The sequence below is a fragment of the Vulpes vulpes genome, chromosome 2 (genome assembly GCF_048418805.1).
Source record: "Vulpes vulpes isolate BD-2025 chromosome 2, VulVul3, whole genome shotgun sequence".
NCBI lineage: Eukaryota > Metazoa > Chordata > Mammalia > Carnivora > Canidae > Vulpes > Vulpes vulpes.
Genome location: NC_132781.1, coordinates 91,393,712 through 91,408,348, shown reverse-complemented (window position 1 = coordinate 91,408,348; position 14,637 = coordinate 91,393,712). Strand labels below are relative to the sequence as shown.

Sequence of the window (14,637 nt, the reverse complement as noted above, 5' to 3'; positions counted from 1 at the left end):
AGTTCATATATCAAAGGAAAAATACTTTTTGATGGTTTCTCAGAGATATTGAAGAGCTTGAAAATACAAAGATGGAAAAAAAAAAAGAAAATACATAGATGGAGCCAGACTCTCCAGCCAGTTTCTAGATCATTACAAATGCATATTTTTCCATTTCTTTTTACTGAAGATAGACCTATTAATACTTCACAACCTAACACTATGCAGCTACACATTCATTTGACAAGTCAACCTTCTAGAACTGCAGTGTGGCAGCTATATCATTGATCTCGGGAAAAAGAGTTCTTGTGCTACTGAAGAACTTAGAGGATGAATATCAATGTCAACTTTGGGCCAGAATTAAGGGTTAGCTAAGAATTGGTAAGTCCATCCAGTTTTCAAAACTAGTAGCCCAACTGGCATGTAAATGGAGTGCTTTTATAAACAATTAATGCTCCTTGCAACACACAGGGAGTTATTCATGCATAGTTAGGAAGTCATTTTCTGAGACTTTGGCTGGAAACGTAGCTTTCATGGATGAAACATTTTGGGTAACATCTCCAATATTCCCCTTGAGAAAATGAAGTAACGACATCCATTAGACACTTCAAGTTTGCAGCTCTTCTTTCATGTGGCTCCAGTCCTCTTTGTCTTGGCATGTTGTGATAGTTTGGCACAAAGTAGCATCATTTTGTCCTTGAAGATGATAGATTCTGCACACTTAATCCATTAATCTGAGCTGATGGACTTTGCCCAGAGTTGAAATATTTTGTTCTTACATAATGGTTTTCTTATTAAATCTCTGAACAATACTCTTTTACGGATGACTACATTCAACCCCGTATTCTAGATGTAAAAAGTAAAGTGAGAGGAGGTTAATTTTTTTTTTAATTTTATGAGGATTTATATAGTGCTTGGTGTAAGTGCTCAAGCTCTCTTCTGTTTTAGAAAATATTCAATCATATGGTCCTCAAAAGAAGTTTATGAGTCTTGTGCTATTAGACCCATTATAGGTGAGAAAGCTGAAGCACAAGGAAGTCAAGCAGCTGGTCAGCTGAGATAGTAAGTAGTAGAGCAAGAGTCTAACTCCTGCTGTCTGGTTCCAGGGTCTGGGCTCCAACCAGTGCACTAAACTGTCTCTGTGCCTCACACTAGACCAGCCTTGTAGTTAATAACGATGAACTAAGGACAGAAATGAGAATATTTAACATTTCCAAACCCCCTTTCTGGTCACTCACCAACAATTTCCTCCCCATAGACAGCATTCTCATTTTCAAAGTGAAGTTTCAAACTGAAAGTCTTAGACTTTGGAAAGGTGGAACCTTTGAGATCACAGAGGAGCAATCTTGGTAGATGGGATTACGCAGAACAATTTAGCATCAAGAATATTTAGTGAAAAAGATTGAAAGTGAAGTTAAGGCATGACAGATGGGTGGTACTCTGCTTATTTGAAAAGTTCCTTTCAAATTATAAGTCCTACTTCCTTCACCTTTAGTCCTCCAGCCTAGATCGATTGGTCAGAATACCTGCGCATTTTACAATAACAATGGTACCACTTGGAATTAACAAGGAGCCATTAGTCTCAAGTTCTTATGCTCTGCATAGCAAGGAAAGCCATCAAGGCTAGACTCCCTAACTGATAAGGAGCCAAGCAACAGTTTCACAGGTTTGCACACAGACTGCTGGGGTCTGTGCCTTCATGGGTACTGCTGGAAAAATAAAGATATTCTGTTGTTCTTAATGGAAATATAACCTACCCTGAAAGCTTTGAGATGTCAACTTACCCTACCCTGACCAGGGAGCTCTTTGCTATTGGTCCAGAAGAGAGGGATGTGGTTTCTAATTTTTATTTCCTGGCAGGAGTTAGAGGAGATGATGCATTGACAGGCAGCCGAAGGTGGGGACCCTGTGGATCCAGGACATCTGGGCATCATTAGCCATAGTGAGGGGCCAGCCCACATGAGAGGTAGCAGGAAGGAAAAGAATCTATGGCCAGATGGTGGAAGTCATGGCTGGAGGAAACACTGGCTTAATTTTTGGAAAAGATTTTTCTTCAAACTCTGAAATGACTTTGGAAGCCACTTGTTCTTTAAGGCCTCAGGATAAATAATATAGCTAGTATATTGCAAAAGGGAAAAAATTGTAACTCTATCCATGAAGATGAGGTGGGTTTCATTTTATAATTCTCACTATTCAGAAAGCTTGCACAACTCCCTTGTCTCAAGGCTGTCGAAACTCAGTCTTCAATAACTCTTCTGCAAGCAGTGTCCTTGATACTCGCCAAGCTCAATTGCAATCTCTTCCTGTCATGCTAAAGTTTTGAAGTAGAACTCACTTCTGGTCATAGTGGATCTGGAAGAAGCAGTTCAGTCATCAACAGATACGTGTTGCAGGTTGTTGAGTATTTTTTTCCTTCCTGCTGAGGCAAACATCACTTAGAATGATTTATCATTACTCATTCAGAAGCTCTGACTACCCCAAAGAGAGGCTAACCACAAAAATTTCTTCTAAAAGTGATGTAGCCACAGCTGTCTAGGAGTTATTTAGCAGTAATTCACTCTGGGCAATAGAAGAGTGATTAGAAGGATATCACATCTATTAAAATGTCAATCTAATTAAAGCATGGGAGAGAGCTCAAGAGAGCTTAGAGTCCCTATTCTGTGATTTGGATAGACTTTTTTATTTTACAGATTAAATCATAAGCTGGAAACAAAGTCTCTTTGCATCTCTGTGGTCTAAAATACTAACAAAAAGAAAACAAAGATTCTTAATAGATTTTTAATAGGTTGTCATTCATTGGGTTTCTAGTAAACAGCATGTTAATTAAGCCTTGTCCTTGTCATGGTCTTCAAAAGTGACTTTATTTTTTTTTATAATAAATTTATTTTTTATTGGTGTTCAATTTGCCAACATACAGAATAACACCCAGTGCTCATCCCATCAAGTGCCCCCCTCAGTGCCCGTCACCCATTCACTCCCACCCCCTGCCATCCTCCCCTTCCATCACCCCTAGTTCGTTTCCCAGAGTTAGGAGTCTTTCTGTTCTGTCCCCCTTTCTGACATTTCCCACACACTTCTTCTCCCTTCCCTTATATTCCCTTTCACTATTATTTATATTCCCCAAATGAATGAGAACATATAATGCTTGTCCTTCTCCGACTGACTTACTTCACTCAGCATAATACCCTCCAGTTCCATCCACGTTGAAGCAAATGATGGGTATTTGTCGTTTCTAATGGCTGAGTAATATTCCATTGTACACATAAACCACATCTTCTTTATCCATTCATCTTCCGATGGACACCGAGGCTCCTTCCACAGTTTGGCTATTGTGGACATTGCTGCTAGAAACATCGGGGTGCAGGTGTCCCGGCGTTTCATTGCGTCTGTATCTTTAAGGTAAATCCCCAACAGTGCAATTGCTGGGTCATAGGGCAGGTCTATTTTTAACTCTTTGAGGAACCTCCACCCAGTTTTCCAGAGTGGCTGCACCAGTTCACATTCCCACCAACAGTGTAAGAGGGTTCCCCTTTCTCCACATCCTCTCGAACATTTGTGGTGTCCTGCCTTGTTAATTTTCCCCATTCTCACTGGTGTGAGGTGGTATCTCATTGTGGTTTTGATTTGTATTTCCCTGATGGCAAGTGATGCAGAGCATTTTCTCATGTGCATGTTGGCCATGTCTATGTCTTCCTCTGTGACATTTCTGTTCATGTCTTTTGCCCATTTCATGATTGGATTGTTTGTTTCTTTGGTGTTCAGTTTAATAAGTTCTTTATAGATCTTGGAAACTAACCCTTTATCTGATACGTCATTTGCAAATATCCTCTCCCATTCTGTAGGTTGTCTTTTAGTTTTGTTGACTGTATCCTTTGCTGTGCAAAAGCTTCTTATCTTGATGAAGTCCCAATAGTTCCTTTTTGCTTTTGTTTCTTTTGCCTTCGTGGGTGTATCTTGCAAGAAGTTACTGTGGCCGAGTTCAAAAAGGGTGTTGCCTGTGTTCTCCTCTAGGATTCTGATGGAATCTTGTCTCACATTTAGATCTTTCATCCATTTTGAGTTTATCTTTGTGTCTGGTGAAAGAGAGTGGTCTAGTTTCATTCTTCTGCATGTGGATGTCCAATTTTCCCGGCACCATTTATTGAAGAGACTGTCTTTCTTCCAGTGGATAGTCTTTCCTCCTTTATCGAATATTAGTTGACCATAGAGTGGAGGGTCCACTTCTGGATTCTCTATTCTGTTCCATTGATCTATGTGTCTGTTTTTGTGCCAGTACCACACTGTCTTGATGACCACAGCTTTGTAGTACAACCTGAAATCTGGCATTGTGATGCCCCCAGCTATGGTTTTCTTTTTTAAAATTCCCCTGGCTATTCGGGGTCTTTTCTGATTCCACACAAATCTTAAAATAATTTGTTCTAACTCTCTGAAGAAAGTCCATGGTAAAAAAAAAAAAAAGAAAGAAAAAAGAAAAGAAAGTCCATGGTATTTTCATAGGGATTGCATTAAACGTGTAAATTGCCCTGGATAACATTGACATTTTCACAATATTAATTCTGCCAATCCATGACCATGGAATATTTTTCCATCTCTTTGTGTCTTCCTCTATTTATTTCAGAAGTGTTCTATAGTTTTTAAGGTATAGATCCTTTACCTCTTTGGTTAGGTTTATTCCTAGGTATCTTATGCTTTTGGGTGCAATTGTAAATGGGATTGACTCCTTAATTTCTTTTTCTTCAGTTTCATTGTTAGTGTATAGAAATGACTTTATCGATAGAGACCACTTGAATCATTGAATGCAGTAGTTAAAAACATGACCTTTAGGTTGGCTGACATGGAGCTAAGACTCACCACCCCCAATGCCAAACTGAGTCCTTTGCGAGTTTCTGGACCCCTCTACGCTACAGTGTCATTTGAAAAGAAGGGCCATGATTCTATTTTACAAGGTTATTGTAAGCATCTAACCAGATAACATTTTAGAGTTCCTGGCATCATGCCTAACATAAGAATAAGCATCCAATGAATGTTAGTTAGTAATTATTATTCTAAAGATAACCCCTTCTCATAACATTTGAGTCTCTCAATATTCAAGTTTAAACTGGATGAAGCTGGATTTTGAATTCTTTCAATCTGTTTATATTTCACAGGCAAAAAACATTTTCACATCAGGGAAGACCAAATGGCAGATTATTATCATTTATTAACAAAGTGTAAGGCAAACGTAGAAATTTAGTGAAAAAAGCAAACGTACAGCATGACCGCGTTTTAAAAAACATATAAACCTGTTTGGAAAGCCATAGAACCAAATTTTATATTAGTTTTCCCTAAATTTCCTTTACTTTCTCTCTTATACTTTTCCCCAGATTTTCTGCAGTGAACCTGTATTACTTTCTTATTAGAGACCTGCAGCATATGCTATTTTTAAAAGGAAAGAAGTGTAGAGTCACTGTGGAACCAATCTGTATGTATATGTGTGTGACCCCGCCTGGATCTAGTATGGGGGAGATAAAGATAGAGACTGTGGAGGTAGGAGCAGGGAGCCCCAGGGAATCGCTCTGTCCATTTGGGGTAAGGTCCTGTAGATTTAGAGCTTTTTGTCACCTTCAGAGAGGTTTTCCATCTGCCTGGTTCACCAGAGTCTTACTCTTTATCTCAATTGTTCTAAGTATGTAAATAATTCCAGAAATTGATCTGATGTCCTGGGGACTCATGGGACCTCTGAGATCAGAAACACACTGAACCCTGGCTGTCTCCATTGACGACCCCAAAAGTGACACAGTGTGAGAGGATGCAGTTGTCAAGCGTCTGGAGCTCTGACTCACTCCACTTTAATTTAGGGAAATAGTACATGATTTTTATATTATTTATTTAATTTTGTAAAAAAATTTATTTTTATTGGAGTTCAATTTGCCAACATATAGCATAACACCCAGTGCTCATCCCATGACGTGCCCCCCTCAGTGCCCATCACCCAACTCCCGCCCACCTCCCATTCCACCACCCCTTGTTCATTTCCCAGAGTTAGGAGTCTCTCATGTTCTGTCACCCTCACTGATATTTCCCACTCATTTTCTCTCCTTTCCCCTTCATTCCCTTTCACTATTTTTATATTCCCCAAATGAATGAGACCATATAATGTTTGTCCTTCTCTGATTGACTTATTTCACTCAGCATAATACCCTCCAGTTCCATCCACGTCGAAGCAAAAGGTGGGTATTTGTCGTTTCTAATGGCTGAGTAATATTCCATTGTACACATAAACCACATCTTCTTTATCCATTCATCTTCCGATGGACACCGAGGCTCCTTCCACAGTTTGGCTATTGTGGACATTGCTGCTAGAAACATCAGGGTGCAGGTGTCCCGGCGTTTCATTGCATCTGAGTCTTTGGGGTAAATCCCCAACAGTGCAATTGCTGGGTCGTAGCGCAGGTCTATTTTTAACTCTTTGAGGAACCTCCACCCAGTTTTCCAGAGTGGCTGCACCAGTTCACATTCCCACCAACAGTGTAAGAGGGTTCCCCTTTCTCCACATCCTCTCGAACATTTGTGGTGTCCTGCCTTGTTAATTTTCCCCATTCTCACTGGTGTGAGGTGGTATCTCATTGTGGTTTTGATTTGTATTTCCCTGATGGCAAGTGATGCAGAGCATTTTCTCATGTGCATGTTGGCCATGTCTATGTCTTCCTCTGTGACATTTCTGTTCATGTCTTTTGCCCATTTCATGATTGGATTGTTTGTTTCTTTGGTGTTCAGTTTAATAAGTTCTTTATAGATCTTGGATACTAGCCCTTTATCTGATATGTCATTTACAGATATCTTCTCCCATTCTGTAGGTTGTCTTTTAGTTTTGTTGAGTCTTTCTTTTGCTGTGAAGAAGCTTCTTATCTTGATGAAGTCCCAATAGTTCATTTTTGCTTTTGCTTCTCTTGCCTTCATGGATGTATCTTGAAAGAAGTTGCTATGGCCAAGTTCAAAAAGGATGTTGCCTGTGTTCTCCTCTAGGATTTTGATGGACTCTTGTCTCACATTTAGATCTTTCATCCATTTTGAGTGTATCTTTGTGTGTGGTGTAAGAAAGTGGTCTGGTTTCATTCTTCTGCATGTGGATGTCCAATTTTCCCAGCACCATTTATTGAAGAGACTGTCTTTTTTCCAGTGGATAGTCTTTCCTCCTTTGTCAAATATTAGTTGACCATAGAGTGGAGGGTCCACTTCTGGATTCTCTATTCTGTTCCATTGATCTATGTGTCTGTTTTTGTACCAGTACCACACTGTCTTGATGACCACAGCTTTGTAGTACAACCTGAAATCTGGCATTGTGATGCCCCCAGCTATGGTTTTATTTTTTAATATTCCCCTGGCTATTCGGGGTCTTTTCTGATTTCACACAAATCTTAGGATGATTTGTTCCAACAATCCTCATTCTCTTTATTTACATTTCAGTGGTATGAGTTACTACTCCACATTTGTGGAATATTTTTCAGCGATCCTAACTTTAGGGTAAGTTAGTTAAATTTTTAAAAATCTCAGAGAAACTGATTTGCCCATATTTTTGCCTCTTTTTATGACTATAACTCTTACTTCAGGAATATATATCAGAACTAATACGTTTCTAAATTGCATTTATCAATGTCGAGCGGACACTTTGCCCACAGAGCTTGGTGCTTACACATCTCGAGTTGCAATAGAAGGGGTTTTAGTATAATTGTTTCTCAACATAACTTTATAAGGAAACACATGTCCAAACTGAGGATAGCCCCACTTTAAGTTTCAACATGGTTTGGGTTTTACGGCATCCAAGATTTTCCTAACTACACACCTCTTTTTTTTCTTTCCTTTTCTTTTTTGGTCTTAAAACTCGCTCTTTTGGCTGGTTCAATAAGTTGTTCCTGCCAACCAGTTGCTTTTATGGTAATTGACAGCGTAGCTGATTTTTGGAACCTTAGAATCTAAAAAGGCATTTTAGCCCAGACTTTGGAGAGACCGAGCCAAGCTACTTGCAGAGTGAGAGATACAGCTGAGCTGAATGTAGGGCAGTCAGAACCCTAAGTCTGTGCATGTTAATTAACAGCAGTGAAACGTCTGCTCTAGCTCAGACTTAACATTTCTCTCTTTTCAGCAGCATTCAGAATCCTTCCTTCTCCTGTCATATTGTTACTGAATGCCACTTCTGGAGAGGAGCCAGTGAGACCACTTATCTGGAGTGGGCAGAGTGGCATGAGCCCCGAGTGGTGTAGTGGTCTGTTGACCCACCACACCCATCTATTGGCTGAAAAGACACAAAATATTTGAACCAGTTAAGAGCCAGCAAGTTTACACTTCAAAAGAAAAGAGCATAAGAAAAAAAAATCTTCATCTTTAATACAATTATTTAATATAATAAGGGGATTGTAAATTTTCTGAGTTCCCCTCAAATGATATAAGTTCTCTAAAATACCTGAGGTATTTCCCCAGATTTCATCTCAGCATTAAGGAGTAGAAAAACTCTTCCCAAACCACCAGATCTTTATTGTCCTTTGCTTTCCTGCAAAAGCACAAATGTTTCAGATTAAAAGGAGCCCTATTTGCTATCTTCCTTCTGCTAGTTCTTCTGGGAACTAGAACACACTACTCTGCAGGAGGTGGCTCTTGGATGCATAATATCCTAGTGACACCAGGCAACCTACCAATTACACAACAGGAAAAGCATGCCCTTCTAACACCAGTTTATGTTTTGTACCAAAAGTACCCCAGACACAGAAACTCTGCCCCTCACTCCCCACCCTAAATAGTAGTAGTCACCTCTTTCTTGTTGTTTTGAAATGTTTGACATTGAGATTGGTTACATTGTTTTCCCATTTCTATTGATAGAGAAGTAAAATGTCTCTTCTATTCATTACATTTTATGAATCTTCTGTTGCTGGGAAAAAAGAACCTGAATCCATACCTAATGACATTGAACGTACTAGTCAGCTTTAGAAATAAAATGCAGGATGCCATCTTTTGAATACTGCTGAACACATTGTTGAAATTCATGAAATTTGTGAAACTAATTAAGAATACCCAAATAGAGATTGGAATCTATGTTTTACACTTCAAAGGTATTTTTCATAGGCACCACATTGTAAAATACATACACCCGAAGAGTAAGTAGAATTTTATAATTTCACAGTTGGCTGTAGGAGACTTGTTTCTTGGTGGAATGAGCTCAGGGAAGCAGCCACAGAGAGTGCTAGCAGCATCCAGTAGTTGATGGGGCCGCAGGACATAGAAGTTCACTCTTCCTCTTAAATAGAAGCTCTCCATGGACCTTAACAGTGAATTACATGTTCTCCTTTTGCATGCAGGCTCCATTCATTTATGGCATTTCTGGGTTCTGTAACCCATTACCTATTAGATAGCCACAGGCTTCCTCCTTGTCTGTGTGGTAATCACTCTCAGGTTGACCATCCAGGTAGGAAATCTGACTCTGGTCCCCTTTGAATATGTGAGGCTGCTTTGTTTGCAAGCCAGAGCATCAGTTACATGGTCTTTTCTAAATTATGTTTTGTTATTTCCCTAATGTTATTTAAGCTTCATGGAACTTATTCTGCTTTTGCCAAGTCTTTCCATTGAATAAATATCTCCGTAACCTATTGCTTCACTTTGGCAACAGAATTGTTGCAATTTGTGGGCAAAATTGTGCAAAGGCTTAACTCTTCTTATTCCTCTGTAAAATATCCAGTTTTGCTGGCTTTCCTCCTCCTAAACAAAGGCCTTGACTTGGTCTCTGTTTTGGTAGTGCCTTGTCCCTGCCATTCCTGAGTAAAGATTTACAGATAATAGTTGAAACAAAGAATGACTTAACAGGACGTAAGAGAGACTACAGAGTCACTAATACTAAATAAGCTAAGACACAAAGTGCTTAGAATAGTGTCTGGCACATAGGAAGTGATCTGTAAGCTAGGATTATTGGAGTTTTGTGAATTGAAAATTGTCATTCTCTTCCTCCAATTACAATAAGGAGTTTTATAATTCCAAAAAAATAAAAAAGCAGCAAAAGTATAGCTAACCATCCAGGCCAACCTAGTAAGGACCAAAAGATCCAGAGGATGGCCATCCAGCTCAACAGATTGAGCTCTTTCCCCAAAGGATCCCTGAGTATAAGGAGAGCAAAGAAAGGGACTACTAATGCTTGTTGTTCTGTTTGGGGCCAGACACATAGCATCTCATTTATTCCTTGTAACAACCTTGTCATGTGTGCACTAAGTTTTTTTGTTTTGTTTGCTTGCCTTCTTTTCCTTCCTAGAGGACACAGGAGTTTAGCTGCCTCACCAGCATAGACATATAGTCATTTTCTCTTAACCATATCTTCCTTGGAAAATTTTACCCTGGTCACACTGTATTATGATCATGTTGATGATCTTATTCCCAACTCCCATGACTATCTTAGAGCCCAGAACTGGAAAATTATGCTGGCCTAACTAGCCATGAGCATTAAAGAAGGGGGGGGGGGGAATTGCCTAACTAGCCATGAGCATTAAAGAAGGGTGGGGGGAATTGCCTTCAAAATTATTGGGTTGGGGGAAGTAAAACAAAGGGAGAGGATGGAGGGCAGGAAAAGATAGCTTTCCAAAAAAGCCATAGAACTGGAAAAAGGCTTTGAGCAAACATTGTGTTTTTCAAGTTTCTTGTGTGGGATAAAATCCCTCATTCTGTAGCTACTTGATAATATTTATTGTTGTTTTGCTGATGGTGGTGGTGATGGTGATGGGAGTGGTGGAATGACTTAACCTAGTTTCGGAGTCTCATAAGCTGATGGGGAGTCCCAACCTTGCTTCTTTGTCCTCACTTCTTGTGACATGCTAGCAGACCCTCCACACATCTTTCCCTCCAGCATGTCTATTTTTGTGTTCCCCATACAGTATTCTTTTAGCTTAAGAGCTACCAAGGGAAGCTTTAATCAAGATCAGTAGCCCATTTCATCTTTCCTGATATTGATGTTTGCATTGGTAGATATTGGTGCCTGAAAGAGGGAGGAAATCTACACTACAATAGAGGGTGCATAAGCAAAGCTCACACCCAAATGCTTATTTCTTGCAACATGAGGGATGAGGGATTCCCTTGCAGCTAGAAGACTGGTACCTGCTTATTCTAATATGCCAGAAGTCCTGTGCTGCTGTATTGAATCTGTCAGTCATTTGCCAGCTAGCCAGAAAGAACTGCTTGCCAGTCCTTTTTCTGAGATGAAGATTGGATTCCTATGAAATCGTAGAATACTGAACCAGAGGTGCCCTGAAGATCTTCTAGGAACTCCCTTATTTTATAGTCAAGAAAACCGCATCCCAGACTTTGTGGGAGCATCGTAGCCTGTCCAAAGATACACAGCAGGTGAGTCGGGGAGTGAGGCCAGAACCTGGCTGCAAGAAGAGTTAGCATTCCTGTCCCTATACTGGTTGCCTCCTCACCAAAAGGCCCAATTTCTCAGAAGAAATCAACATCAAATTTTTGTAAATTTACGGAAGCTATTTTGTATTTTTCTTACCTGTTCTCATCTTATTCCTGCTTCTTTGCAGAGAGATTTCTTTTGTATCTTAATTTAAACAACTTTATGTTTGAAAATAATTAACTTATTTTCAACTATATTTCCTGATGAATTACTTACTATTCCTGGTAATTAGTGATGCAACTCTAGAGATTAAAAAAGAAAGAAAAATAATTGAATTTTTGCTTGTCTTTACAGATGCCCTGGAAAATGGATCCAATAAGGGTGACAGGTAAGAAATATGTTTTTATCTGCCATTTGTGCTTTTCACTGATGGCATTTTCTGTGTACACTGCAGTGAGTTTGATCATTTTCTTTCTTTTTTGCTTAAATCCAGTGCAGCCAACAGGAAGGGACCAAGCAAGGATGACACATATTGGAAGGAGATTAATGCAGCTATGGCCTTAACAAATCTTGCACAGGGCAAAGACACACTACAGGGAACTACCAGCTGCATCATCCAGAAGTCGTCACATATAGCAGAAGTAAAAACGGTCAAAGTGCCACTGGTTCAGCAGTTTTAAGAGTTTGTTGCTTTTCAAACCAATTGCTATTCTTCACGTCAGTGTTTTCCCATAAATCCTCATCTTAAGAGCTGAAGCAGAAGTGAAAATGACTCCCTTTTAAACCTCTTCTTATTTTTAATTATCCTAAATACATCATTTAGTTGCTTCTATAAAAGACATATAAATTATAAAAACTTCACTTTAATCAAAAATAGTAACTTATTTTATGTTACTAAAACTATGCATCAAGTGTCTGCATTGCCATTACAGTAAGTGCCTTGCTTCCCAAATATCAGCAACAACGTGGGCAGAGCAGAGCAGCTATGCCTCAAATGACAGCGCCACAAAGCTTGTTAGTCTGTGTGTGTCACTCCAGATGGGCCTAACCATTCAGGACTGAAACCACAATCACTGAAAGCCCTCACAACGTATTCAGTAACTCACATGTTAAAACTTGGAAATCTATTCAGCCCAAATGAAACATTCCTCTAAAAAAAGCTTTTGCAGCATTTAAAATTGTTCAGCATGCTTTTCAGAGTGACAGTGAGAATTTCATGCATGTATCTTGCCTGCCTATCTGACACACTACAAAGTTCCAAAATGAAAGGAGCGGCAATCATATAATATGTACACTTAAGAAGAATCCCAGTAAATACATTGTGATCTGAAAAACTTTTTCCAAGCATTGCTGGAAAATACCACAATGCCCTTTAAAATTAATTTGGATTTTCTTTTTCTTAAGTTTTGCTGAAGTTTTTTAAAATTTTATTATATAAATTACTCAGAATTTTCCCGGGTAGAACTAAACCTATAGTTTAGTTTTAACACATAATCCTGTTTGCATTAGAGGTCAGTGCTTTTTGTGATGGAAACTTTTTCATATGGAATGGCTAAAAAACCTTTTAGTTGGTTGATTTCGAATTATAATTGCTGATGCACAATTTGTATTGCAATGAGAACAAGACAATGAAAGAAATGTATCTCTATGTGAATATACACATACCCACATAAAATTGGTTTTTAAATTTAAAACATATGGAAAACAAAACATTGACAGTCTTTGAATTTTGCCAAGTAGGATGTTAAAGTAGTAAAAATTAAGTGAAATCGTGCATTAAAAGAAAGAACATTTTGTTTCTAAATTAGACTATCATTGACAGAGAGTAATCAATATCAAGAAAGAAGAATATAGTTTTCAATCAAACAATAATATTCTAATCAGCTTGGGGAAAAAGACTTGAAACTTGAATAAACAGTAGAAATGCCAAATATAACAGAGTATATGTGCTACAGAGAAGTAAAAAGGGTTTGACTCTTTTATGGTGGGATGTTTTTTTGGGTATGTAATGTATTTTGTAATTTTTTTTAACTGGAAAGCTTTTTTGTGAGTGTGAATGAGAGCCAGTAGTGCAGCCATGTGGTGATATTTTTCTTAATTCTGCAAAACGCTTTTAAAACCAAAGGCTGCTCCAGTTGATATATGGACAATATCAATCTTGATATAAATTGTAGGACACTTTTTCATGTAACATAGCATTTGGGGATTGGGTTTATTTAGTGTAATGAAGATAATTTGATATAAAAATATTTTGTATATATATATTTTTACTTTGTTTTCTAAATTGCTGTTTGCAGTAACAATAAGTGCAAAGCAAGATATGTTAAGTTATGACTGTATGATCAGATGAAGTATGAGTTCTTTCGGTTTACAACCTTAAATAGTTACAGATTCATGATAAAAACTTTGGAATCTTTATAAATTAATTTTGTCAAAATGTGGTCATGTTAAAGAAAACTAAGGACAAGTACTTCACTCTTTTTCATACTATTATAAGTTATTCTGGTATTAAATATTTTAATAAAATTGATTTTTGTTTTGACATATTTCAGTTAGATGAATGGATGCTGGTTGTTTTTTATTTGAATGAGTCATAATTCATTTTTGCCATTTTTTTAAAAAGAATCAGCAAATTTGTTCTGTGTTATAAACTATGGATGACAAGTCAATATAGGAGAGCTTTCACATGATTTTTTTAAATACCAAAGCTTGGAATCTGGCCTATAAACACATCAAGAAGATTTTGTAATTAACACATCCTTGGCAATATCTCCAATTGCAATTACTTTTAATTTATTTTTTCTTTTGCTGCTTTAACATTTTCTGGAAATTAAAGTCCCTCCATCCTTTAAAAGAATCTTGAACAATGCTGAGCCAGCAGCTAAGAATCTAACTCATAATTTATGTTGTAGAGAAATAGAATTACCTCTATTCTTTGTTTTGCCATATGTAATCATTTTAATAAAATTAATAACTGCCAGGAGTTCTTGACAGATTGAAAATAAAAGTTAATTTCTAGACCTCAATGATCATATGAATTTTGTTTTCCTTTGAGAGTTGACCAGGTGGAGAAAGAAGTAGAACAGAAGGGTTCATTATATGCTATAAGTCTCTTTAGTTTGGTAAGGGATATGATATGGGAGCACTGCATTTATATTAGGTTTGTTTTTCATCACCTTAGACCACCAGCCCACCTTTTAAGAGCTGAGGAAAGAGAGTATGATGCTAATTGTTAAAATGCATAACTTAAAAATGAACATTTACACTAAATACCTTCTTTCAGTTGCTAATACAATAAGTTTTATTAC

At 38.0% G+C, this 14,637-nt stretch overlaps 1 protein-coding gene across 4 annotated transcripts in view; it reads left to right on the top strand.

The window, feature by feature from the left end:
• The window catches only part of MKX (mohawk homeobox), a 68,065-nt gene extending 53,710 nt beyond the window's left edge, over window positions 1–14,355 (top strand). For all 4 annotated transcript variants that reach the window (XM_026000853.2, XM_026000855.2, XM_072749254.1 and 1 more), the window contains 2 exons: window positions 11,684–11,717; window positions 11,823–14,355. In XM_026000853.2, coding sequence (XP_025856638.1) covers window positions 11,684–11,717; window positions 11,823–12,009 — 221 coding nt within the window. In that variant the 3' untranslated portion in view covers window positions 12,010–14,355. The remainder of the gene's footprint in view (window positions 1–11,683; window positions 11,718–11,822) is intronic.
• The last annotated feature ends 282 nt before the right edge of the window (window positions 14,356–14,637 follow it).